Source organism: Pagrus major, chromosome 14, assembly GCF_040436345.1.
Source record: "Pagrus major chromosome 14, Pma_NU_1.0".
Lineage (NCBI taxonomy): Eukaryota > Metazoa > Chordata > Actinopteri > Spariformes > Sparidae > Pagrus > Pagrus major.
Genome location: NC_133228.1, coordinates 25,115,193 through 25,142,261, shown reverse-complemented (window position 1 = coordinate 25,142,261; position 27,069 = coordinate 25,115,193). Strand labels below are relative to the sequence as shown.

Here is a 27,069-nt window from a genome sequence, read left to right as displayed (position 1 = left end):
TAACGAGAATGAAAATATAAAAACATGCCACTCTGCAGCTGTGAATGTAAAAGATGAATTTTCAGCATCAATATTTAGAGAGTCAGCGATGAAAGACGTGTCAGAGGTGGATAAGTTGACTGATGCAGCGGCTCTTCGCCTCTTTCTAATGTGGATGCTTGGAGGTTGGTTTCAAACCCACGCTGTGTGAAGAGGATCAGGTCTGATTGTGAAACACTGAATAAAAGAAGTCAGAGGATTCAAACTGAACTGTTTACACTCAGCAGAGTCTCCTCACAGCAGCACCTCATTATCCTGCACAGTTCATCTCTCACAGCTCAGAGCATGAATGAAATGAAAAGCTTCTTCATGGTGGAGATGACCGAGCTGACGGGGCTTCAGACAGCACCCTCTGCTGGCAGCTGCAGGAACAACAGCTTCACGGTGACGTCTGCTCAGTTCATGTCTGTAATCCGACGTGTGACGTGTTTAAAACAGGAGAACATCTGAAGTCTCAACATTACTTCTGTTTGAAGACGACGAGTTTTCACTGCTGAGTTGTTGAGTCGCTTATTTTCTGCACAAATCTATGGAGGACTGAAACTGCTGACATCAAGAGAGAGAAAAGAAAACAAGGCTCTATAAATAAGTTATATAAATAAGTTATATGCCATTAAATGCACCAAAAATGATCAACACCAGTAATAATAATTATGTGTTATTATTACTTGTATTATAATTATAATACTTAAATAAATACTTAATTAATGTAATAAATAAATAGGTGGAGAATTGCAATGGTAAATAAATGAATAAATAAATAAGTGCATTAAGCTATGGAGAACTCAAACTGCCAAAATAAAAATAGAAAAAAAGAAATGGCTTCATAAATATGTTAAAATTAATGTAGTCATTATTTAATTTATAAAATGTGACATTGTTTGTATTTTTGTTCTTTTTTGCCTCTGTTGTTATTTACCTTTGTGTTAATTCCTCTACCTTTTTTTATTATTATTTTATTTACTTTAAAAAACTTAAAACTTAAATTTGGTTATTTACGTAATTGTATCTGTTTCCTTTTTGTATATCGTAAGATAATGAATAAATACAAAAAAAAAATAAATTAATCAAATGGTAAAACAAAGGAAAAATAAATAAATGGGAATTAATACAAATGTAAATAAATACATAAATAAGTGTATAAAATCTACAGAAGACTGAAACGGCTGAAATTCTTAATGTACGAAGAAAAAAGTAAGAGTAAAAAAAAATTGACGCAAATAATATAAATGCACCAAAAAGGCGTCTGTATTTATTTACTTTTGTAATAATTCTCCCTATTTTTTAAAATTTATTTTCCCATTTAATTTATTCATTTTGAAATGAAGGTATTTACTTATTTACATCTGTATAAATTTCTTCAGTACTTAAATTAAAAGATTATAAAATAAAATGGTAAAGTAAAGAAAGTAAATAAATACGTGAATTAATAAAAAAGATAAATCAAAACATAAATTTGTAAAATGATGTTACATTTCATAAATTAATAGCCTTCTGTTTTTTAATGAATTGATTTTGGTGCATTTGACGGCATTTAGTGCGACATTTGTTTGTTTATTTATTTATTTATTTAATCTTTAATTTTGGCAGTTTCAGTCCTCCATATAAAAACCCACTCACACCTCCTAACATCTGGCTTCAGTGGGCTGTAACAGGACACCTGATGAAATATGTTGTTTTGTTTGTGATTTATCTTCGTTCTCCTCAGTTGGACTTTTTTTGTTTTTCTGAAAGAGAACTGAGAAATCGTGCCACCTGCTGGACAAAACGGATCAGTACATTCCTGTGAAACAGCAGGAAACGTGAAGTGATCCAGAATAGAAACATGAACTCTGATGAACTTGAATCTGAGCTGCCTTCATGTCGACTCTGCTGCTGACTTCACGTTTCAGACGACGGAGAAGTCGCAGAGAAAAAGATGAAACATGTCGCTGTGTTTTGTCCTCGACTGCTGCGTGTGCACTTCCTCCACCTCCTCCTCCTCCTCGTCCTCGTCCTCCTGCTGCTGTGATGACAGGACAAATGATGGCAAACTGAGAGCCTCAGAACCTTCAGCTGACGAGTTCATATCCACTTTCCTCTATAATCCCTCCGTCTCCTCCCTCTCTCTGTCACCACCTTGACTTCCTTTTATCCTCTCACAAAGTCGACTGACATCTTCTCTGAGAATACTGTTTTCTGAAACGTGTGGGATCAGATGCTCAGAACATTCAGACTTCTGCTCAGTGATTGACTTTGATGTGATGATGAATTCGTATCTCTAACGCTGCCGTTTCCTCGGCTTATTGTCACTCTGTGAATCTGGTTTCGAAAGTTATTTTTAGCCGTCTGACACATTCGCTTCTCTGTCCTTCCTCCGGAAATCACAGAGCGCCTCGTTTATTAAAGGAACAAATCAACAATTTAGGGAATCCTCCTGTTGTGTGTCCAGAAGACTGAGAAGTTACAAGAGTTCAGGGGTTCAAACTCTGAAACTGAGCGGTAGAAAAGCTACCAAGATCGACCGGAAGGCAGCTGAGGACGGTCAGAGCCGGTCTGATCCAGAGCAGACGTCTGATAGGAAGTCTGAGTGGGTCACCTCATGTCACCACCCGATCAGACTGAATCTAAGTGGTGCTCGACCAAACGTGTGTCCCAGGTCTGGTCTTGATCCGAGGATGGACTCTGCTGAGAGGCTCTTTAGTCTCTTGAGTCTCTGTGTGAGGAAGAACTGTCCTGAAACCTTCTTCCTGAAACTTCCTGTTTCTTGTTTTCTGTATGGAGACATCTGATGTTTTATCACATTTCTTCTGAGGTGGATTAAATTCACCTGTTCGTCCATCTTCGCCTTACGCTGCCACCCAGGATACAGGATCAAGTGTTTAGCTTTAGCTTAGCACAAAGCCTGGACGCAGAGGGAAACTCTTCCACTCCCACAGTGTTTACATTCACATCTTCAGAGGACAAAGCGAAGCCTCCCCCCTCCTCCCCCCTCCTCCCCCGCCTGGTTGATCTCAGCAGTTTGTGAGACTTGGGGGAGGAAGATTGTCAGTGTTTGCTGCAGAGCTGTCGTCTGTCTCACCGACGCTACTGACTTTAATATTTTGAGCATTTTTTTTTAACTAAAAAAAGAGGAAATCACTGGTCCGAGGTTGTGTTCACTGCTCACACTGGAGAGGAGGAGGAGGAGGACGAGGCCCCCTGAAGAGAAGGTGCTTAGGTTTGGAGAAAAGAGGAAGCAATTAGGAAAATGAAAGCCCTCGCACTGCAAGAATTTTCATCTCTGCAGTTGCCATGGGAACAGGCCTCGGCCTCCTCCCCCCTCCTCCTCCTCGCCGAGCTGCGGCACAATACGACGGAACGAAGGGATTTTCACAGAAGAAGAAAGGAGGGAGGCCGCTGAGCTCCAGAGGGGGAGGAGGAGGAAACTTTCTCCCTTTCTTCTGATCTGTGAGCCGCTGACAGGAGAGACGCTTCATTTAACGTCCAGCTTCACTTCAGTTTGACGGGGTTGCCATTTTTCAACCGTGGCCTCGTTCAAATGAACTTTATTTAAAGCGTTTACAGTGACAACATTTATCTACACAGCCTCCTGATTTAACCCTTAAAGCACATGGAGCAGTTTTTAGGCTTCTGTCTGTCCTGGTTTATTAACATCAGCTGTCGTCCATCGTTTGATTCAGGAGGAGCTGAAGTTTCAGTCTGAATCATTTATTTTGTCTGAGCGTGGAGGACTTCACCAGAATGTTTAGAGTCAGGATTTGTAGTTTCTTTGATGTGAACTCAGGAAATGTAGTTGTTTTAATTAAAAAGATGAACTTGGATGTTATAATATTATCCTCTGTGTTTTTCAGTGATTTCATTTACTGACCATGTTAATGTGTCTAAAACAGTTCAGACAGTAAACACAAATGGGTTTTGGGTTTTCTTGATGAATAACTGCTGCAGAACGTGATGATGTCATCAGGTTCACTACGGCGCCCCTGAATGCCCAAACAAGACGAGTGTGTGACGCCACTGAACAACCTGAACAAGTTCACTTCACGTGAGATTGTAAAGCTGTGGAGAGGATCACAGGTTCAGAGGTTATTAAAGATTTGAGAACAGCAGCTGTTTTTAACCTCTGGGTCTGATTTATGTTTTAACTCATCTCAACTTTGTGTTATTTTTACTTTAAACACTTAAAACAAAGTGTGTAGAGAGACGCACAGCAGGAGATGAGGGAGAAGAAATACATCATTATTTCTTGTTTAAAGGATTTTTGCTCCTGCAAACAGTTTAAACTTTTCAACATGAAAATATGCATAAAATCCTGTTTTCAGTCTTTTTTATTCTCAACAGAATTAAACTAACAGAAACATTATGTAACTGAAGATGACTCAAACAATTATTAGACAAATGTTTAAAGTAATTATATCAAACTTTTATCAGCATTTGTTAAGATTCTGTCAAAGAAAATAATATGGAGATAATTATCGGTATCTTTTATCGTTTCCACGCCAAATTTCAGCCTCTTCAGGCGAAAACGGTTCCGCTAAAGGTTGGGGAAGTATTTGTGGACGGACCGACTCACAGAGACAGGAAGTGACTCGACGCAGCAGTTTAGGTTGAAAACGGTTTAATGTTCAGACGAGTTGAGGCACATTTTGATTTGACTTCTGAGAGCATCCATACGAGACGAGAAAGAAATGCAGTCACTGAGAAAACCATCCCGGCAGCCAATCAGGTGCCAGAACACAAACAATACACAGGAAAACACAACTTTAACAATCAGTGTCAGATGTGGAAGTGAGTATTTTCATGCTGTCGTTTGTCCTCTACCCTCCACCGTAGTTTACGTGTTGGTCAGCCGTTGACGTCGGCGCCGGTTTGACCTTGAGTGAAGCTGCAGTGAATGTGAGCTGATCCACAGCCTGAACCTCAGCGTGTAGAAACAGAAACATCCTCGTTAGTCAGAGAGACGGGACAGAACGGAGACGCTCTGTGACTAACGAGACGTTTAAACTCTGGAAGAGACGGCAGCTTTAATTAAGCTGAAGTCTAATGAGAGCAGAGCGAGGTGCAGGTGAATTACAGCTCAGGTTTCCTGTGTGTGAAGCAGCTGACTGTGATTTAATGAAAAGGTGGAGGTTCTCATTACAGTCCAGCCGCTGAGAGGGAAACTGTTTCTGCTTTCATTCGACTGTCGCGGCAGTTTTTAAGAATCACTGTCACCGTCTTTCAGCACTGAAATTAAGAAAATAAGTCACTGGATTGAGTTTGAAACACGAACAACACTGAGACAACAGACACCATGTTTTCACTCAGACAGAAAGAAGTTCATATAGAACATCTGCTGAATTTACAAGAAGGAACAAATAATGAAGAATTAGTCAGAGAAAGTTTATAAAGTTTCTCCAACTCAACAACTCTTAAAGTCAGACGATTTGATAATGGAGTCTGGTGATGTTGTGGTTAATAGTTCAGTGGTTGGATCAGTTGAAACAGCGTTTCATTATTCTTCTTCAGAGGACGTCAGCTGAGCCGGCGGTCCTTTAAGGTGGTCCACATCAATCAATTTCTCAATCAACAGAAAATAAATGTATTGTGTCACCTTTTAATGAGGGAAGTTATTTTTCAAGGATTTGCTGGTTTTCGTCGGCTCATGTAGAGAAACGATCTGTGTGTTTGTGACTGTCGGTCACAGCTGAAGAACTTCTGTTGGTTGATTTAATATATTTTTATATATTTTTTTATTTTAATATATATTTCAAACATGTAAAACCAAAAGAAATCAAAGAGAATGGGAAAAAAAGAAAACTGATGAGAAGTTTTAGAAACACAACAGTTAATCTGTTAATGAATAAGCAGTTTGACTGGTGATAAAAGGAGTGTGAGCTGCATCATGTGACTTCCTGTCAGTACACAATGATAAAGTAATGAACATCAGTACACATGTTGTGTGTGAGTGAGTCCTGGTCTAAGTGTTGCGTTCATGTGTGTTTCAGATGCTGGGAACTCTCACTGCTGTGCCCATCAAGGTACCTCAAGTCAGCTCCCTGCACCGGCTGGCAGGACAAGCAGCCACTGTGCTACCTCAGGTGACATCACCACACCGACCTGTTTACATCCAGGAGTCAGCCAATCACACAGCAGCAGTCTGTGACTGAGAGCTGCGAACATCCATCCATCAATCACCAGGGATTACTTCAATTATCGTTGACGACGATTTCAATAATCAATTTACCTGTTCTGAGTATTTAAAAAACAAATACAGAGCAGGACGTCATCGTCCATGATAATGATTATAATGATAATAGTAGTTGTACCATAAGGTTAACCAAACAAACAAACAAAACAAAAATAAGCAGAAAAAATTATCAGTTGAGTCCAAATAGTTCTGAGTTAAAAATGTATTTCAATCATTCATTAAATTAGAAGGTATTTAATGAACGTTCTCCACTTTCAGCTCATCATCATAACGTAGAAATCTTATTGGGATTCAATTCGTTTTATAATCGACTGATCAGTTTGAGTCTTTTTATAAGAAACGACAGAAACAACATAAACAGACAAAACATCATCAATCATAATAATAATATCAATAATAATAATACAGTAACGTTAACCAAACAAAACCACAAAAACCTCCGAAGCGGAAACATTTATCGGATTAGGGTCCAAAAAATACGTGATATTAAAATATAGAATAAAAATGAGAAAAATATGGAAGTCCTGAGGGGCAAGTTCTGGTGACCCATTTTTCTAAAAGCTCTAAAAAAATATTTTAATGTGTTGAACTGAGTGAAAAAACGTATTTTGTGGAGAAAAAAATATTTCTTGTGAAAAAAAAAACTCTGGAACCGAATGAAAAAAATGTCTTGTGAAAATAAATAATTAGTGAATAAAACTGCAAAAAAAAACCCTCGTAAAATGTTCTGTGTGGACCTGAAGCCTCCATCTCAGACACATACAGCTGTTTTCTGTGCCAGATATGCACCTGGGACACTAACAGCAGATTAGCAGCAGTATGACACATTCATCTCCAGAATAAAGACTCCAGCCGTGTTTCACGACCTGCTAACTCGTCGGAGATGCATCTTGTGTTGAGAGTGCAGAGAGAAATGAAACTTCCTGGAGGATCGTCGATGCTTTCCATCTCCTTCAGGACACCAGGAGTCTGCACTTCAGCCTCTAGTGGTCAATTTTTACAATTACAGAAACAAACACTGAAAAATGAAATTTTCTTTCACTGGATCCACACAGACATTTTGTTTTCACTGTTTCATACATGAAAACTATATTTTTTAATATCTTTGAGTTGTGGACTAAACTAAATTAAATTGTTGTTGATCAGTGAAAGATGTTGGCAGGTTTGTAGGAAGAAGGAAAATATTAACTCATTAACTTTTAATCATGTAAATTAAGACATTAAATGTCTTTACTGTTCTCCACCTTCAGCAATAATCATACTGTAGAAATGTATTAAGATGCTAAACTGCAACGATTGATCGATTAGTTGTCAACGATTAAATCAATCGCCAATAATTCTGAAAATCAACGTGACGTTTTTTAATAAAACAGAACATCGTTCATTATAATTATATTTATTGTGACAATAATGATTATAGTACAAAAAGGTTCCCCGGGGAAATAATAATAAAAAACAAAACAAAACAGGAAGTCCAAAAAATAATATTAACAAAAATATCATATAACACAGACAAATACACACAGATAATAAATCAATACTCACATCAGGTCTTCATTCATCAGCTCGGTTTAAACTTTAACTTACTAAATAAAATCTGAGTGATCAATAAGATGAAGATATTTTTATGATATTACTGATGACTCAGCTACATTTTGACTGTTTGGAAAATCAATGTTAATCATTTTTGGGGTAAAAAAAAAAAGAGTTAAAACTCTGATTCCAGCTTCTTAAATGTAAATAAAACGAGACGAAACACTGATCAACATGTTATTGACCAAACAACTGATTGATGAATGAAGACACTTCCTGTGAGGCTGGGACGTTCCTCTCCGGCTGCTGCTGACGTGGACACTTTGTCCTGCAGGTGGCGCCAGAGGAAAGTTCATGTTGTTCCCCAAACCAGTCAGTACGGTGGCTGTTGAGGGACATCTGAGGCTCAGCTCCGCTCCGTCACTTGTGTTAAGTCTCATCAGGACTTTAGAGTTGTTGTTTGTGTCTGCAGACGTCCAGCAGGTGGCAGCACAAACCACATCAGACCCTCAGACTGATCTCATGACAGGCAGGGATCCTCTGTCCTCTGATTGGCTCTGAAACATAAACTGTCCAGCTGACTTCAGTTTTAATGGACTTCAAAATGAAGAACTTTATTTCTTTGTCTGTAATTGAGCTGTGAATCTGTTTTTCTTATAAAAAGTACCAGAATATTGTAGAACGACGTGTCAGGATGAAGGTGGTGACAGGAAGTGACTGAAGTTCTGACAGGTGTTTCCTCCTCGTCTCCTTCAGGTCAGGCCAAAGACCCAGATCCCCGACAGCCTCCCTCACAGTCCGTGTCAGGAGCTGCAGCCTCTCAGCCTGCAGAGGGCCACAGCTGTGGTCAGTCCCAAGAGCCAGGGCCCCACCCTGCCCACCGCCAACAGCACCTTCAGCCCCGACCACCAGCCCAACGGCCAGAGCGACGCCTCGCCGCCCTCCGCCCCGCTCCACGGCCCGTCGGGAGGCCCCGACTCTGGCCCTGCCTCCGCGGGTCCCGGCGTGGCGTACGCCATCATCGCCGCTTCGCCAGCCACCGGGAACGGGGTGTCCGCCGTCAGCGAGGCTGTTAAGGTGCAGCCACTGCTCTTCAGCGCTGATAACAAGGCTGGTGTCTCCGCCCACACTGAGATCAGATTAACAGATTATTAATCCTGTAACAAGTTTGTGTTCAGAAATCAGATTAGAAGATTCAGTACGACACAAAACACATCTGGAGTTAATCCAGCATGAAGCTGATCAGCTGTATTCTGACTTCCTCTCTGTGTGACAGGTGATAATAATCCAGCCTCAGGCCCCCAGCAGCACCGACGGGTCCCCGGGGGCCCAGGCTGACCTCCCGTCTCAGGAGGCCCCACCAGCCCCCAAGTCCCCCTCCCAGAAGAAAGACGAGGACCCCGAGGTGAGAACATCAGATCCTCCTCCTTCCCGTTCCTCTCTTACTCCAACCTACTCCTCACCCCTTCTCCCCCTCCTCACCCCTCCTCTCACTCCTCACCCCTTCTCCCCCCTCCTCACCCTTCCTCTCACTCCTCACCCTTCCTCTTACTCCTCCTCTTTAACGTCTTCTCGTCTCTGACAGAAAATTGCCTTCATGGTTGCCCTCGGCCTCGTCACCACAGAACATCTGGAAGGTGAGTTCAAAAGAAAACTGATGTTAAACATCAGAGCAGTGAAATGTTTGTCTGTAACCTGAAGCTGTTTTCTCTCTGAACAGAAATCCAGACGAAGAGGCAGGAGAGGAAGAGACGAAGCACAGCTAACCCGGCCTACAGCGGCCTGTTCGAACCCGAGGTCAGAAAACACTCAACTCAGAACTTGATCCAGTTGAGACGTCTACATGTCTGATCACAGATCCAGCAGTTTACCAGTTTAAATAAGTTTCCTATTAATTACACGACGCGACTCACTTTGACTTCTCTGAGGGTTTAAAGCGACTGCAGCTGCAGTAACACGTCTCTACGCTCAGCCTGTAAACACACTGTTCTCTGTTTGTTTGCAGCGTAAACGTCTGGCGTCACATTACCTGAACAGCTCGCTCTTCCTGTCAGCACGAGGTAAAACACCGCAGCACCACACGGACCAACACCACACGGACCAACACGACACGGACCAGCACGACACGGACCAACACCACACGGACCAACACCACACGGACCAACACCACACGGACCAACACCACACGGACCAACACCACACGGACCAACACCACACGGACCAACACGACACGGACCAACACGACACGGACCAACACCACACGGACCAACACCACACGGACCAACACGACACGGACCAACACCACACGGACCAACGACACACGGACCAACGACACACGGACCAACGACACACGGACCAACGACACACGGACCAACACCACACGGACCAACACGACACGGACCAACACCACACGGACCAACGACACGGACCAACACCACACGGACCAACACCACACGGACCAACGACACGGACCAACACCACACGGACCAACACCACACGGACCAACACCACACGGACCAACACCACACAAACCAATACGACACGGACCAACACCACACGGACCAACATGACACAGACCAACACCACACAAACCAATACGACACAGACCAACATGACACAGACCAACATGACACAGACCAACATGACACAGACCAACATGACACAAACCTTCCAGCTGATCTGAACTGTTCCTGCTCCTCCAGTTCAGTTCATGAAGGTTTTCCCGCCTGGTGTTGTTGAATCTGCTCATCAGGTCAAACTCTATTAAAAGGAACAGTTCAGAGTTTTAGGGAAAGATGAACCACTGACAGATTTCTGATAAAGTTGAGCTGTTTTTAAATTCTTCTGTTTATAAAATCATCTTATCACAAATCTTAAGACAACTCTTCACATCAAAAACATCTTCATGTTCACACAGTCCTGATTATTCTGACAGAAACATTTTGAATGTTGATCAGTGAGATTTAGAGCTGTTCACAGAGCCAGGCTAGCATTTTCCCTCTGCTTCCAGTCTGTATGCTAAGCTAAGCTAACCACATCCCGACTGGTTCACCTCTCACTGTGTGTGTGTGTGTGTGTGTGTGTGTGTGCTGCCACTAACCTCTGCTCTGCTTCCATTCACATGCTAGACACTGAGGATTTCTGCTGGAAGGTAGGTCACATGACTGATGATGTCACGCCTCTGTTACACGTGTCTGAACCATCTGAGGGGTTAAAACATGATGTAGTTTAGTCTCATTTGTAGATTCGGACAAATGTGAAAAGAATGTCACAAAACTTTAAAAATGTAAAATCCATTAAAACATAACTCCACTGCTGCTGTGCTCTCACAGCTTTATCCTCTCAATGAACCGCGAGAAACAGTGAAGTGTCCCTTTAACGTCTCACCTCGGTGACTGTGCTCACACTGACGCTGCTGCCGCTGTTGTTACAGGAGGACTTGGAGCATGACGAGCACTGTGCCGTCTGTAAGGAGGACGGCGAGCTGCAGCCCTGCCACAACTGCCCCAGAGCCTTCCACCCCAACTGCCTCCATCCGCCGCTCAAAACCCCCCCCAGAGGACCCTGGTACTGCCCCAAGTGCCAGAAGAAGGTACGACGTCCACCGCTGACCGTCGGGACAGTCGGACTCAGCAACATGTTGTAGTTTCAGTGACTGACTCGTTGTTTCTGACCTGCAGGTGCTGAACAAAGAAAACCTGTCGTGGCCGCAGAACTTCGTTCAGTCCTACGTCACACACAAGACGGGTGAGAACCAGCTGACGTCTTCATGAGTGTGTGTGTGTTACTATGACGTCCATACATGTGCTGACTGTGTGTGTGTGTGTGTGTGTGTGTGTGTGAGCAGTGAGGCAGGAGGAGAAGCGACGGCTGCTGAGACGAAACAACGAGCTGAAGAACGAGTGTGCTCACCTGGAAGAACAAGAGAAGAAGATCAACAACACACTGAAGGTACACACACACACAACACACACACAACACACTGAAGGTACACACAACACACACACACACAACACACTGAAGGTACACACAACACACTGAAGGTACACACAACACACACAACACACTGAAGGAACACACAACACACACACACACAACACACACACAACACACTGAAGGTACACACAACACACACACAACACACTGAAGAACGCTCCGCGCTCTAAAAGTTTCTGATCACGGCTGTTTTGGCACAAACACGAGGTCGATCCGTGGATCTTAAGAATCAGTGTTGGCGACACGTCGCTGGCAGAAGTTGACGGTGGTGTTTTCTGTGTCTGCAGCAGTGTATGGACCTGAGGGAGCGACTGCTGGGGCAGCAGAGAGACACTCAGGCGTCGCTCGAACGCCTCAAAGCTCTCATCAGGCTGATTCAACGCGACCAGCTCATCCAGGTCACCATGACCGCCTCCCTGCTCTCCCAGTCCTGGATGAAACCCACCAGCGCCGCCATCGCAGCCGCCACCGCAGCCGCCACCGCAGCCGCCACCGCAGCCGCCACCGCCGCCATCCCGGGCCCCTCGGCCACGCCCCTGCAGAAGAGCCACGCCCACAGCCAGGATGACGCCAACAACTAGCTGTCGGGGGCGGTGATGATTTCTTTTTGTCTGAATAATATCTAACCATGATTTCTCCAACAAACTGAGAAAAAAGAGCCTCTATCCTCCACTCGATTCAAGTATTTTTTAAAACCCAACACCTACAGTGCTTACGAGATTTCTTTTTTTAAGTTCTTTTCTATTTATTAATGTTCTTGGCCTTAATGTATTTATTACAAAAAGTTAGACGACAGAGCTGCCGCAGGGACTCGACGGGAGTTTTTGTGCGCGGTCCAAAAGATATTTCCCTTTTTTAAACACAGGTATAATTATTGTTCTGCATATAGTGAGAGAGAACAGTAGAGTAGTCGTAGTTGAGAAACCGGAGGATCGATGGAGGGACGGACTGTACAGTGATGATATATCTGAGTAGATGTTTGTTCTCATTCTCCTATGAACAATGTTTTTGCCATAATAATTCAGGAAAATGTTTTCATCGTGTATGTAAACGCATACGAGCCTTCAAACAAAAACAGAGAATAACTTTTTTTCAGTATTAATAGAGTTAAAGTCAAAGAAAAAAGTATTTAAGATAAAACTACAGAAATTAGCATTTCTAGTGGAGATTTTAGTATTTTCATGCTGATGCCTGTTGATAAATGTAAGTTTGGAGTATTCAAGGGGATCACTGTACATATGTTGTATTATTATTATTATTATTATTATTATTATCATCATCGCAGGTTTCTTTTTGTTTTTTACTGAAGTCACACATCTGAGACCAGGTGAGTCCCTGACAGTTTCACTGTTTGTTTCCTTGTTCACAGCAACACAAACCAGAATATGACTGTGTGTTTTTAGGAAGGTGCAGAAACAAGAACGAAAACTTTAAAGAAATCATTTGAGGTTTTCGCTACGTTCAGAATATTTCCACCTCTTCAGATGCTTTTAACAGCTCGTCGTGACAAGAACCTTGAGCTGTTGTATCGTTCTCTGCAAAGCCACCAGACTCCTTTGAAAAAAACATGAATTTTATCTTGCAGAACACCAGAGTTTCTGCTCCACTGCAGCTTCAATCTGTGAGTGATTTTGTGTCAGTGTGACTTCAGTATTTTAAAAGTTTAGTTCAAATTCACTGACGTTACACAATAACACAAACAAACTAACATTCGAGGCAGCGGGAGAGCCACAGTTCCTGTGAGGTAAAATTACTGTTTTTTTAAAAGGAGTCTGGTGGCTTTGAAGGGAGCCAATACAACGGCTTCAGGTTCATGTGAAACAGCTGTCTGAAGGGATGGTAGAGCTCGGAAGTTCATTTGAATTTTGCTGTTATAAACGCTGAGTAAGTACAAATCTAAATATCAGAGACTGAGAAGCGATCAGCTGTGAGCACTTCAGCGTGGTCGTCTGTGTTCCTGTCGTTTCTGTTTCTGCATCTTAAAGAAAATGAAGTCAGTGATTCTCGTTTGTGTTTCAGTCGTTGATCAGAGAACGAACAGTTGAATCTAAAGACGGGAGCGAAGTGTTTGTTCACAGCTGCACTCAAACACAACACGTCAGTCGGTGTGTGATGCATCCGTTCAGTCCCTGTTCCTCTTCAACCAGTATCGAAAATATGCCAAAAACTTTTCTTTGTTTTTGTACTGGGATCGCTCATCTATCAATAATGTCTATAGCGCTTTTTTTTTCTCCCTGCCTATTTTATATTTTCGCTTTTGGAGCTTTTTTTACTCTCGTGTTTTATGAACGTTTTAACGGTGACGAGCCTGTTAGTCTGACAGATGAACACTGCCTCAAGTACAAATCCTTTCAAATCCAGGGTTTTCGTCTTTGTTGCGTCATTTTATAGACACCAGTCAATCAGAAACGGGACAGCTGTCAAACTGCAACAACACTTTTTGACTGTCGGTGGACCTGCGGGCTGAAGACGGCGTCCTCCTGGTTTAAAGTCATTAAAGCAAACGCGGAGAACGAAACCAGGACGGCGCCATCTTGTCCCGCTCGGTCCTTTTGTCTCACTAGTCTTCCTGCTGGTCCAGAAAGGTTCAGTTTAAGTGTTACAACATAGATTTAGTCCATTTGTTATTTATTATCATACTGTACTCACCACACAGTCGAGGTGCAGCTCTCTGCTACCTGTTAATGCACAAACATGAACAAATAATTCAGAGAGAAAAATGCCTTTTATCAAAAGACAAAAACGAGGGAATCTGTCCAGTTAGAAGTGAGAAGAGGTGGATTTATTTTAGTTTGAATCATATCCAGGTCGCCTGTGTTCGCTCTCCGAAGTATCACAGATACCGAAGAGATCCGTCATCGTCTGTACGGCACAAAACGCTCAAATATATCGGTGCATCAGTGGCAGCAAACAAGTTCCACTCGGAGGGAATCAATGTAACATAAAAGTTAATAAAGAAGAAATTAACGTTTGATTCAAATCAGGTTCGAAAAGAAAATCGCTTCACAATAATGTGACTGAGAAACATTGTTAACAGTAAACTCAGAAGTGGTTTTGTTTGCTCGCAGTCATGAAGTCGTGTCACTGCTGCACACGTTATATTTAAAATATACTTATAATGCGCTTTATCAGAGTTCAGAGCCTGGTCGGTGTCCGAGGAGGACGGCTGTTCAATACATGTCAAATACATTAAATACAAAAGGCCCAATAAACGAGTAACTATGCCTTTAAATGTACCAAAAATATTCATTTATCAAATGTGACATCAATTGATATTTCTGTTTTTATTTTCTGTATTCTTTCCTTTTTGCAAAATAACACATAAATAAATCAGTGGAACAGTAGGACGGTACCGACACCACTCAGGATGAGTTAGGGATATAGGATATGGGTGAATATATGCATGTGCATGGAAATGCAATAAAAGTCAAATGAAACGTGTCGCATTATTTTTGGGAACAAAAAATATTCACGAAACACAAAATACAAATTCAGAATGTCACCGAATAAACAAGTGAAACACGAAAATATCCCTAAATAGTTCTGAGTCGTGTTAATACAGGAGGAAATTTAGTTAATACTTAAATGTATTATCTTGCAAAATACAAAGAAAAGAAACATGAATGAATAAATGAAACATTAAATGGGAAAGTTAAAAAAAGATTGTGTGTTTGATACAAAAGGTAAATAAATAAAAACAGAAATGTCGGTTTATGTCACATTTAGAGTTAATTAATGCCTACATTTATTTTTCATATCATTTGGTGGATTTAACGGCGTCACATTTATTTATTGAGCCTTTCTTCTCGTCTGCTCACAGGAGAGTTCAGACACCTGATGCAGGTGATATAAAGTCGTGTGAAGGTGTTAGGAGAGGATATAAAACACAGACTTACGGACAGACAGCGCAGCACAGACGCTCTCCAGGCTCTGCAACACAAACAGCAGATATGCGTTAACATTTACCTGACTTGCCTTTAAAACGAATAAAATCATGATCAGTGTGGAGAGTGTACCACGTGATGCATATCCAGTCCTCACCGAGAGCCGCAGGATGGATGGAAACCATATCAGCGCTCCGTGCCGCGTCCAGACCTCCCTGAAACAAACCTCCCTCCTCCCCCCAAAACCTCTTCATCCGTTTCTAGAGATCTTCTCCGGGAGAAACTGTGCAGTGCTTAAACAGATCTATTTTAATACACGACACAACATTTGAACAAATAAGAAAAAAAAGAACATTTTTATATTCTTTTATCAAGGAGCAAAAAAAAAAGAAAAGAGAACATTTGGATTTTCTATCGTTTGCCAGTTCTGCATTCTGACTTCTAGCTTGCGACGTTCGATGTATTATTTTGCCACGAGGAGGCGACGACACGTTTAGATGAAATGAAAATGTGTGTTGGCTGTTGAAGTAGAAGTTCTTTTCTTTGTCATTAATAAGGGGGCTGTCCAGTGGATAGTGTGTATAGGAAAGTGTTTGTCTTAAATATGCCAATGTAGTTTTTTCTTCTTTATGATGCATTAAAAAGTTGATCGATGGAAGTTGGTAAAATGATTCAAGAGTAGTCTCACTTTTTTGTACCGAGTTCTTACGAAAAATGGAATCATTAATAAACAAAATCAAGACCAGAGTCCGAGTCCAGCGTCTGTTTCCTCCTCAAGCACGTCTCATTAATGTCCAGGAGCAGGGACGCAATGTAGCCGAGTACATTTACTCAACTACTTGTACTGTACGTGAGTATTTAACATGTTCTGCTACTTTATACTCCCACTCCTTTACATTTATTTTATGAGAACTTTAATTACTAGTTACTTTGCAGATTACATGCTGCATCCAGTGATGAATGTAACTAAGTACATCTACTCAGGTACAACTTTTAGGTACTTGTACTTAACTCGAGTATTTACATTTTCTGCCACAGTACACTTCCACTCCACTACATTTGTCTGATAACTTTAGTTACAAGTTACTTTACAGATTACATGCTGTATCAAAGCCAAAGTGTCACTTTTTTAAATTGTCTCTTAAATTTATTTTATCAACAACCGGATAGAAACCTGATTCTGATGATCAGAAATATGTTTGATGTCAGACACGATACTTCACCGATTTTACTTTTGATATATCAGATACTCAAGTACCATTCATAGGAGTGACTTTAACTCCAGTAAAGTAACATTTTAACACCACATCTTTACTTTTTTGGATACTTTATAAAACTCTGTTGGAGTTGTGATATAAATAAAACATTTAGAAAGAATAAAAAACATTTCTGCAACACAAAGCTGCTTTCTACATTTAAAAGTGATTATTTTTTATTATTTAACCTTCAGACGTCTGAAATCCAAATAAAATGAAATATGCTAAAAAATAAAAAGTCCATTTTTGGTTGAAGTGTTTTTGTTTTTACACTTTATAATGTTCTGATCATAATTCTTCAAAAACAACTTAAGTTTAAGTTAAATGTATAAAATAAGACTTTATTGATTCCTCTTGTTACATTTTGCATCGAGATCAACAAAGAATCGTTGTAACAAGAAGCTGTGACATCACTTCCTGTCCGTAACATTCAAACAACACGTCTTTTAAATCTGTGCAGATTAAAACCATATTAATCTGAAAAGTCTCATTAAGTGTTTTATAGTCAGAATTTAAATATAATGTTGCAGCAGTGAAGCTCCAAACAAAATATACAAAATATAGAAACAGGCAGGTGAACGTAGACTGTCGTATGGAGGCCTGGAGCTGCCAAAATCAATCAATTTAATCACTCAAATATAAACATTTGATATTAAAACAACAAAAATTATATAAAAAATTAACGTAGAGATTCATTTATCAAATGTGACAAAGTGATAATTCTGTTTTAATTTACTGTATTTACATTAATTCCCATTTAACTTGTATTTATTATTTTATTCATTTCAAAATGTTTTTATTATACATTTATTTCTGTGTTCTTTCCCTTTGAGTTTTGAAGAATAAAACATTTTTCTAGAAATACATTTAAAATTAATCAATAAAATGGGAAAACAAATGTGAAAATTAACATAAAAAAACAGAAATATCACATTTTTCACATTTTATAATTTAACTATTACCATGATTTATTTTTTGTAGAAGTTCTGGTGCATTTAACAGCCTTTTGATTGATTGATTCATTTATTGTAACATTTATATATTGCTCAATTTATTTTCTAATGTTGGCCTCATCAGTCCTCCGTACAGTCCGACCGTCTTCAGCATCGTTACATCACTTATATAAAAACACTTCATATCTACATTCATGAGCAGTTTTATTGTAATAAATGGTTCATAACAGATTATAATGTGTCTGTCTGTAGATTTAAAGACATTTTAAATGTGTAATGTTCCGTGTTTGTCAGGAAATATAATAAACGTCTATATTTTTATTATTACAACTTTATTACTATCTTCATCATCTGTTGTAGTTGTTGACAAATAAATAAAGGATCAGATGTGTTTACAGCCACATCACACGTGTTATAAACCATTTATTGAATACTGATCTTTTAGAAACCTGACGGACAAACTGTCCTGAAGGTGGCGCTAGCTTCATCCTCTGAAGCAGGAATGTGTTTTGTTAGATTTGGATATTTCACAGGTAGAAACTGAGATTCAGACGGAAAACATCCACAGAAAACTTCGAGGCACTGTGGTCGAGATATTTTACTCAGAGCGTCGCAGGGCGATCAGCCGGTGGAGCAGGACCAGCACGTCCAGAGGACGAGCGACAGTGTGCTCCAGGTGTCGGTGCTTCAGGGTGTTACCTGTGCAGCCGGGCAGCGGGAGCCGAACACCGTGTGGAAATGTTCGATGAGGATCTCGGTGAAGATGTTGATGGGGGTCAGAGCGCTGAGAGAGATGGAGCCGTGACGAGGCCACACCAGGTTCACCCCGAACACACAGGCCAGATTAGACGGACTCATCTTGTTCACGATGCTGTCCTGAGACACCTGCCGAGGACCCGAGACAACAGACAGCAGAGACATGAAGGACTCACCACAACAACTCAGCTGCAGGATGTGGATATTACATCGACTGTAGGTTACACTTAGACTGTTCTCATACTCGTCTTCACACACCGAGTCATTACATCCACATTACTGATGATTATTGATCAGAAGTCTCTTCATATTTTGTCAAAGCAGCAACAGTCATCCCGACAATAATGTCTCAGCATTCACATCTTAAAAGTTGTTTGCTCCAGATGCTGAAATTCACCCAGCTGGGTGCTGCACCAGTAACACCAATAAAAATTAAAAACCTCGATCAAACTCGTGCCACTAACCAGTAACGAATATCTTCTTCGCGCCTGGTCTGAACATTTTAGTCTTTTCTCGTCATTGAAAACAAAACATGTCTTAGTTTTTATGACATCATCGTCTCGTCACTTTAAAAAGGTCGCTGACCAACATTTTTCTACAGTTTTAGTTTTAAAATCTGGTGATGTTTGATTTTGTCGAGATTTTAACTCTCCTGTTTGTTGAAGTTGTATTTTGTAATGACTCGTATCTTTGTGTTTTTACTTGTTTTGCTCGACTGTTATTCTGTGACATCGTCGTCCTGAGTTTCCTGCTGATGCTTGATTTTTGAAGCACTTTGTAAACTCAGATTTTAAAGGTGCTGTATACATAAAGTTTATTATTATATTCCTTATTATCTCAAGTGTTTAAAAGATAAAACTCACAGTGCTGATGTTTGAGGTGCTGGACAAACTCAAACAAAATCCACCTGAGATGAGATGAACGTTTGAACTCCACACGAACACGAGAAGTTTTGTGACACAGAAAATAAATATCTCCTTTGAAACAGAGAAAAAGCTTCATTATCAGAAATATTGACGTACCACGTGGAGGAAACACAGCAGGAACTTTGTCACGATGAAATGATGCTCAGGAAGACTTTCCACGATCTGTTTACACCTGCTGACCCTCAGACTGCTCTCCACAGCTGACAGACAGGACGACACAACACAGGTCACACACAGCCACAACACTCACAGGACACAAGTCAGAGAGACAACCAGAGATCTGCAGCGTCTGACTGACATCACACAGAGAACTTCAACGTCATTTCACTCAGTCAAAGATCTGTGATCAGTCTGACGAGGCAGAACGAAAGTTAACAGGAGTCTCAGTTTCATCATCATCTTGAATGAAGGAGATGTTTGACTTGAATCATGAATTATCAGAAGTGGAAATGAAAAGTTTGTCTCCATGACGTCGTCGACCTTCGTCGTGTACTCACTGAGGATGTCCAGCACCTGGCTGTACACTCTGAAGGTGAGCAGAGGTTCAGGAAGTTCTCTGAGGAACGTCTTCAGGATCACAGCGGGAACGTGGACGTCAGCGTACTGATCGAAGTCCACTGGTTTCCCTGGACACGTTCAAATGAGACAAATCTTTATTGACACACGGACATCAACAGAAACAGTGAAGAGATTTAAAAAGGTTTATTTCTTGGATTTATATTCTCAGGTGTTTTGTTCGCTGTCTATTTATTTCTGTCATGTTTGTAACTTGTTTTATTAGCGTCACATCGTCGGTCATTAAAGGAATATTCCACTGAAAACCTTTGCAGTGACTAATGCTGAAATAATCAGTTTGACCATCAGTGAGTCCGGACAGATGCTGAAAATATCAAATACATCTGCTGAAACTCACATTCTTTGATCCTCACACATACGACATGTAACAGAGGCAGTTTAACAATGAACTTTATGGACTAAATGAACAATAATTTAATAACTAATAATTACAAATGATGCCAAACATCTTTTCAGCATCATGTTCTGTAAAATCAATATACAAATTAGGCCCCAAAAATGCTTTTTTTTTTAGGTCATCTAATAATTAAAGAGGCCAAACATTTTCAGATTCAGAAATGTCGTCACACAAACAGGTTTTGTGACGTTTTATAGACAAAATGATTCGATTATTAATGAAAATATTGGCCAGAATAACTTTTTTCATAATCCGATAACAGCTTTTATCTGATAGTGTATCACATCATGATGTTTACATGACCGATAACCTGGTAACTCGTTTACATGTAAACAGCTCAGTGATGACTTCATCTTTAAAAATCTGTTTCTGTCCGTGCAGACGTGAACACTGACAAGTCTGTGTTCCCTCACCCAGGAGAGAGCTTTGTTTGAAGACGTACCTGTGCAGGTGTGTACAGGGCCTGAAACACACACACACACAGATCTCCATTTCCTGCCACTGAGACACACACACTCACCCAGGTTATAGAGTTTCTGAACATCTTTGATGAGCTGAACACGAGCCGACCGTCTGAAGATCCCCTCAGTCCTCAGACCTGACACACACACACACACACACACACACACACACACACACACACAAAGACACACCATCACACAACTCTCTGACTTCACCAGAGACACCACCATAGGAACATCTGTGCCCACTGACAGAAAACTACCTTCTACAAACAAATAATCCATCATCCTTCATCTTACTGTCCTGATGATGCAGCAACATTAACGCATCAATAATCTTCTCTGTTCGGTTTATAAAAGTGCTCAGATGACATCACAGTTTCCCAGAGTTCAAGATGATGTCTAGAAAACTGTCTGGTTGTCACCAGAAGAGACGCTAAACCACTAAAACAATCAGTAATGTCAGGTAATGTTGTTCCTGTCGTCATTAGTTTAACATTTAACACTTTTATTTAGTCATTTTTAATTCTGCTTTGGTCTCAAACTGCCAAAATCATTAATAAAGACATAAAAAGTGGCTCAATAAATGAATGAATGTGCCGTTAGATGCACCAAAAATAGAATGAAAAATAAATGTAATCATTTATTTATAAAATGTGACATAAATTGACATTTGTGTTTTAATTCGCCTCTGTAAGGAACACAGAGAACACAGATATAAATTCATTTCAAGATGAATGAATAAAATTGATAAATTAAATGGATTAATTTATTTATTGTCCTCCACAGTCTCATCCTTGTTATCTTGGTGTGTGTGTCTTAATGACTCACATGGATCAGGTGACACTCACCTTTCTCCTTCAGGTAGGCGACAGTCTGAGAGATGACCGGCGGGATTACGGCCTCTCTGTTCTTCTCTCTGATGCTGTCAAACAAACAGCTTTCAGTCTGATGAACTCTTAAAACGATGATAATTTAAGTGGAGTTTGGTGCGTCGGTGAACACTCACTACTGCAGACTGACTCCAAACTGCTGTGTGGGCAGGGGGGGTCGAGGCGGGGGGGTCTTCACCGAGGGAGGGGGTCCGCCTTTCTGAGCCGCTCGCAGCTTTTCATCGTGTCTGTGAGAGACGACGCACAAACGTCAGCTGATGACTTCCTGTGTGTGAGGCGTTAGCAGCGAGAACAGAGATCAGACCTGAGGACGTCGGCGGGGACGACGAGCTGCTCGTAGTTCAGGTGATCTCTCAGCTCAGCCAGGTAGTTCACGTACGTCAGCTTCTTCCCAAACTTGTGACTGACAGGAAACAGGAAGTTGTTTTAATGTGACCGTTTGAGCTCCAGTGTACGGAAGCCCGGAGGGGCCAGTGAGGACGCCGTTTTTCTGCTGAGCCAAAATGTCTTTTTTTATGTGTGATACCTGATAGAAAAATGTTTTTGGGAAGATTATTCTTTTTCCAGGAAGATTCTGTGTTTAGTGTGTTAAACCGGGTAAAAAAATCCTTCTGACTTTGTTTTTTTCCGGTTTCACACATGAAAATAAACAAACAAACAAACAAATAAATAAATAAATAAATGAATGAATGAATGAATGAATGATTCCTCCTGCAATAATACTAATAAAAGACACTAAACAGATGGCAAAGCTTTTTTTCCCTTCGGTTCTCAAGTCATAAACACAAGACGCAAAATAATTTAGATTTTGACCCCTCTGGGCTTCCGTACCAGCAGGTGAGTCTGACAGGTGAGTCTGTACCTGATCAGAGGTTTGAAGATGTTCCACACGATTCTGATGAAGTTTGTCGGATGAACGACGTACAGAGTCTTCAGGTTCTTCTTGTATCTGACACACACACACACACACACACACACACACACACACACACACACACACAGTTACAGTGATGAATGTAACTAAGTACATTTATGTAAATACTTAATTAAATAAAGTAATAGAAGAGTGACCGCGGTGTCGTACTTCCTGTCGAACTCGCTGTAAGCTTCTCGCAGCCACTTGACAGACGGCTTGTTGCTGCTCCTCAGCCCGTGGTGGAAGTACACCAGGATGTAGTCCATCTCCACGTACTGGTCCAGCGTGAACTTCAGGTACCTGCAGACAGAACACAGACAGGTGAAGTCGCTGACTGCAGGTCCGCGTCACGTGTTCGCTGTACGAACGAGGGTCGAGCGTGAACGTACTCCAGCAGCCGTCGGTGGTTCAGCTGGTGTGACGGCGGCAGACAGCAGCTGCTGAAGATGATCAGCTTCCTGCCGTAGTTGTCGTCACCTGGAGAGGAGACAGGTGAGGTTTCATGAAAGCAGCTGAGACGGAACCAGAACCAGAAGCTAAAAGTGACTGGATTTTTATTTAAAACGAGGAAGTGGTTCAGACTACTGACCGCAGACCTGGATGATGCCGTGTCGAGCCACGTCATAGTACGGGTGAGACGGGTCAGGACTGACTGTGCTGCTGGGAGGAAGTGAGGGAGCGTCTGTGACACACCTCTGATCCACCTCAGCCTCCTCGTCCTCCTTCACAAGTTCTGTCACAATTACACAAAAATACCAAGTTTCATGCTTCTGGTGAGAGAATGAAGTCTAATAATGACAGTTTAGTGTCTAAAATATAAACATGATGACAGTGAAGGAAACATCAGCTCAGTCACATGTTCGTCCTCTTCACCACCCAAAGCTTCCACATTACGTCCTTATCTGCTGTTTCACTGCTCCTAAACATACTGACGATGAGAGGCGAGCCGGAGGCCTGGGTGGAAACCTCCGCGATGTTTATCCTGCAGCAGCGAGGGAAGTTTTCTATAAACACGACGCGGCTCTGATAACAGACAGGAAATGATCTGCTCAGAGGCTCGGCTCAGCTCAGGAGGAGGAAAACTCACAATGAGAGAGGAGAAACTGTAAAACCACAGTTTCTCCAGGAAAGTGTTCGACTTCTGGATTACATTCATTCCACATGTAAACAACTGGACACAATGCTGCTTCTGTTCGGGACGGAGGTCCAACAACAACAGTCTCCATTTAAATAAACTGAACACAGTAAACACACCAGCTCAGACTAAACTGCTGCATCAAAGCCACATTCATGACGGTTATAACTTTCAGTTTCTGTATGATCTGTTTCAGAGATGTTGATTAAACTTCACTATCATTTTACTCCTAATATCTGTAAGAATTTAAATCTTTACACGTTTCATCTTTATGGTTAATTATGTTGTGTGGCCTCTTCCAGGTCCCCATACTGGAGAGGAGCTCCACACTCTTAAACTGTCATTTTTTTCTTTTTCTTTTCAAACTGTTTGTTGTTCTGTTCTGTAAACTTGACATCTATTCCCTGTGTGTCCATCCTGGGACGGGGATCCTCCATCTTTATTTTCAGTATAGTGAGTTTCTCCTCACTTGACTCGAGGGTCTAAGATCAGAGGAGGTCTCTCACTTTCAGACTGTAAAGCCCACTGAGGCAATGTGATTGTGATTGTGGGCTGTAGAAATAAAACTGCTTTGACTGGATTTTGGAGGCTGCATCCATTTCTTCCATTTTATTTTGAATAGTGATTTAAATGTTTTGGATATTAGAAACATAAGAAAGTTCAAACTGCTCAAATTTCCACTGAGGCTGATTTTGCTCTCAAACTTTGAGTTCACGAGTTCATAAACCAAAACTAACCAAACATTTTGACGTTGAATGATAATTTATTTATTTATTGAGTGTTAAACTCACCAATTTCTGCCAGCTGCTCCAGATCTGCTGTCGAGCTCATTTCTGATCGATGTCAGTCGTTCACGAAGGAAACCAGAGGAAGAAAGAAATCAATAATCAATATGAGATGAGTTTCAGTGCTGGAAAGTAACTGAGTACATTTATTCTGTACACATTTGAGGTACTTGTACTTAACTCGAACATTTCCACATGTTACTTTATACTTCACCACATTTGTGTGATAACTTTAATTACTGTGCAGTCGGATCAATACAAAACACAATCAACAAATAAAAGATGATGTGTTGTTCTGGACTGACTGATAACCAGCAGATAAATCTGAATCAGAAACACTTTATTGATCCCAGAGAGAGAAACTGAGTTATGTGACATTTTCTCCTTTGAGAATAAAATGTCACATTATAGAGAAATTATAAGAAAAATATCAAATAAAGAAGATAAGAAATAAAGTGTTTGAATAAAACCATAACTCTTTTCTAGAGATCGTTTTCCAGGACACTTTCAGTGATGATCGAGCTGCTACAACAGACAGGGAGAGCGCTCACACACTAATATGATCCTTAATAATTAATTAATTAATTAATTAATTAATACCCCCACTGCCTGTATCTCTTGTGAGTTGCAGTTTATTATCCACGGCTGCCTGAACATCATTAAACACCAGTAACCAGCTGCTGGAAGTTAAAGTCTCTTTACCTGAACAACTCACTGGAAAATTAACACAAAGACAGTTTGATTATTTAGTTTGGTTAGACAGAAAACAATCAGCCAATGAACATCTTTCTAAGCTCATTAACATTTCTTCAACACAACTACAGACTGCTCCTTTAAACTATAATAAATAACAACTATATATTTATAGAAATACTTCTATAATTAGGAATATGTAAAGAAATGTGCCTCATACTGGACTAAAAGACATGTTTAAATGTAAGTGGCATTAATTTACAAAATAAACGCTTCAGTCAGGTAAAGTAAATATCAAAGTGATGTAAATATTAATGCATCAATAATTAAAACCCAAAAATTAACAGTTTTGTTGCTTTACGTGATGGTACCTGCACACAGGAGCCCCGTGACGTCATCACGCACAGCTCCATGATATTTAACGCTAATTATCGGATTAATAAACCAGATAATGAGGAGATAAAACGACAGAAGTGACCTGAGCTCGTTGATAAAGTTAGTTAAGACAACATGACGTCGCTCAGCAGAGTTTAGCTTCAGCTAGCTGACGCACAGGTGATGCTGCCAGCGAACAGGTAAAAAGCTACAATTAGCATCTTAGCAACACCTGCGCTGATTCACTGATGATAAGAACGCGCGTTCATCAGCGGCACGCGGCGCAAACACACGGTTCAATGTGATCGATTCAGCTCCAGACACATTATCTGGTGTCTGATCAGCTTCAGAGCACCTGCAGCAGCGCGAGGCGCCTCTCACTCACCTGTAGCCGCAGCTCAGCTCGCACTGATCAACCCGACAGGTACAAGTGGATCCAAACTTCCTCAAACCACCGCCGGCTGGCAGGCGGACTGCGCATGCGCAGCTCACACTCCTGTAGGGAGACTCTGAGGGGCAAAACGAGATGTTTGATGTGAGATGCAGGAAGTGAAGCCAGCTGATGGATCAGACCAGATATCAGTTTATATCTTTAATTACATCCCTCCTCATTTATCTTATTTCATTATAACTCGTCCTCCACAGCAGCTTTATAATCTGAGATGTGCACGAGTCTAAAATAACGAACCCAAACCCAACTAACGTCAGGGCGAGACAGATAAATGATCTATATTATAAAATATAATGTAAGAGATTAACAGGTGGGTTCTGACCCAGAGAGGAATGAACGGAAACTTTTCTTTTTTACACAAGAAAGAAATAAAATCATGTATAATGTTTGCCGAATGAACAAGTAGGTCCAAATAGTTTTCTTCTTTAGTCCACTTTCTTCTTTCTTTCTTCTGTTAGTTACTGTTACAGGACGAGCAGCTCCAGTCAGAGAATATGAAAAAAACAGGCTGTTATTCATCTGTTTTCTACTGATTTTTATTTTTTATTATATGAACTAGATAATGAAAATCAAACCATTTCGTAAACAAATGTTGCTCATGAAAAAGAGAAGCACCGTGTCCCAGTCATCACGTCTCTGTTACAGTCAGAAGTCTTTCACTCATCAAGTCGAGTCTCGAGTCCACATCTCTTAAGCGAGGTTCTGAAAGAAGACTTGTAGTGAGTAATGTCACAGTCTGGTATTTGTACTTTAACCTCAGCTGTGCGGCATCTTTTCCTCTGCAGCTCGCTGGATTCACTCAGTCCAGGTGTTGTCATTCTGCCGGCGTCTCACCTGCAGGGACTCGGGTTGAGCCGGGCTGACGCAGACTGAGT

General features: G+C 41.0%; 2 protein-coding genes and 3 long non-coding RNA genes across 5 annotated transcripts in view; 1 reads left to right on the top strand and 4 right to left on the bottom strand.

Moving 5' to 3' along the window:
• Positions 1-16,368, top strand: part of phf21b (PHD finger protein 21B) — an 88,852-nt gene extending 72,484 nt beyond the window's left edge. The window contains exons 5-15 of the mRNA XM_073481083.1: positions 6,006-6,098; positions 8,498-8,818; positions 9,018-9,146; positions 9,327-9,378; positions 9,462-9,538; positions 9,747-9,801; positions 10,870-10,892; positions 11,175-11,333; positions 11,422-11,488; positions 11,589-11,692; positions 12,025-16,368. Coding sequence (XP_073337184.1) covers positions 6,006-6,098; positions 8,498-8,818; positions 9,018-9,146; positions 9,327-9,378; positions 9,462-9,538; positions 9,747-9,801; positions 10,870-10,892; positions 11,175-11,333; positions 11,422-11,488; positions 11,589-11,692; positions 12,025-12,318 — 1,374 coding nt within the window. The 3' untranslated portion in view covers positions 12,319-16,368. The remainder of the gene's footprint in view (positions 1-6,005; positions 6,099-8,497; positions 8,819-9,017; positions 9,147-9,326; positions 9,379-9,461; positions 9,539-9,746; positions 9,802-10,869; positions 10,893-11,174; positions 11,334-11,421; positions 11,489-11,588; positions 11,693-12,024) is intronic.
• Positions 7,589-8,590, bottom strand: LOC141008639 (uncharacterized). Its single transcript, XR_012180094.1, has 2 exons — positions 8,409-8,590; positions 7,589-8,298 (listed from the first exon to the last, which is right to left on the bottom strand). It is a non-coding gene; the product is annotated as an uncharacterized lncRNA (long non-coding RNA).
• LOC141008638 (uncharacterized) lies at positions 9,294-11,036 on the bottom strand. Its single transcript, XR_012180093.1, has 3 exons — positions 10,842-11,036; positions 10,409-10,501; positions 9,294-9,371 (listed from the first exon to the last, which is right to left on the bottom strand). It is a non-coding gene; the product is annotated as an uncharacterized lncRNA (long non-coding RNA).
• LOC141008640 (uncharacterized) lies at positions 11,267-15,668 on the bottom strand. Its single transcript, XR_012180095.1, has 3 exons — positions 15,634-15,668; positions 14,387-14,415; positions 11,267-11,653 (listed from the first exon to the last, which is right to left on the bottom strand). It is a non-coding gene; the product is annotated as an uncharacterized lncRNA (long non-coding RNA).
• Positions 16,369-17,192: 824 nt separating the features above from the next.
• LOC141008627 (rho GTPase-activating protein 8-like) lies at positions 17,193-26,207 on the bottom strand. Its single transcript, XM_073481071.1, has 13 exons — positions 26,129-26,207; positions 24,682-24,723; positions 23,345-23,488; positions 23,145-23,232; positions 22,924-23,055; positions 22,702-22,788; positions 22,144-22,242; positions 21,956-22,066; positions 21,798-21,871; positions 21,006-21,083; positions 20,010-20,138; positions 19,609-19,712; positions 17,193-18,715 (listed from the first exon to the last, which is right to left on the bottom strand). The coding sequence occupies exons 2-13, from the start codon at positions 24,719-24,721 to the stop codon at positions 18,518-18,520; spliced, it is 1,284 nt and encodes a 427-aa protein (XP_073337172.1). The 5' UTR covers positions 24,722-24,723; positions 26,129-26,207; the 3' UTR covers positions 17,193-18,517.
• Between the last annotated feature and the right edge of the window lie 862 nt (positions 26,208-27,069).

What these genes read in the sequence shown, in the direction of transcription:
- LOC141008627 (XM_073481071.1), bottom strand. Translation starts at nt 24,721, where the DNA reads ATGAGCTCGACAGCAGATCTGGAGCAGCTGGCAGAAATTG. An exon ending in GGAGCAGCTGGCAGAAATTG is followed by an intron (nt 23,489 to 24,681) that starts GTGAGTTTAACA and finishes TAATTGTGACAG; the next exon opens with AACTTGTGAAGGAGGACGAG. An exon ending in TGCTGTGTTTCCTCCACGTG is followed by an intron (nt 18,716 to 19,608) that starts GTACGTCAATAT and finishes GGTCCTCGGCAG; the next exon opens with GTGTCTCAGGACAGCATCGT.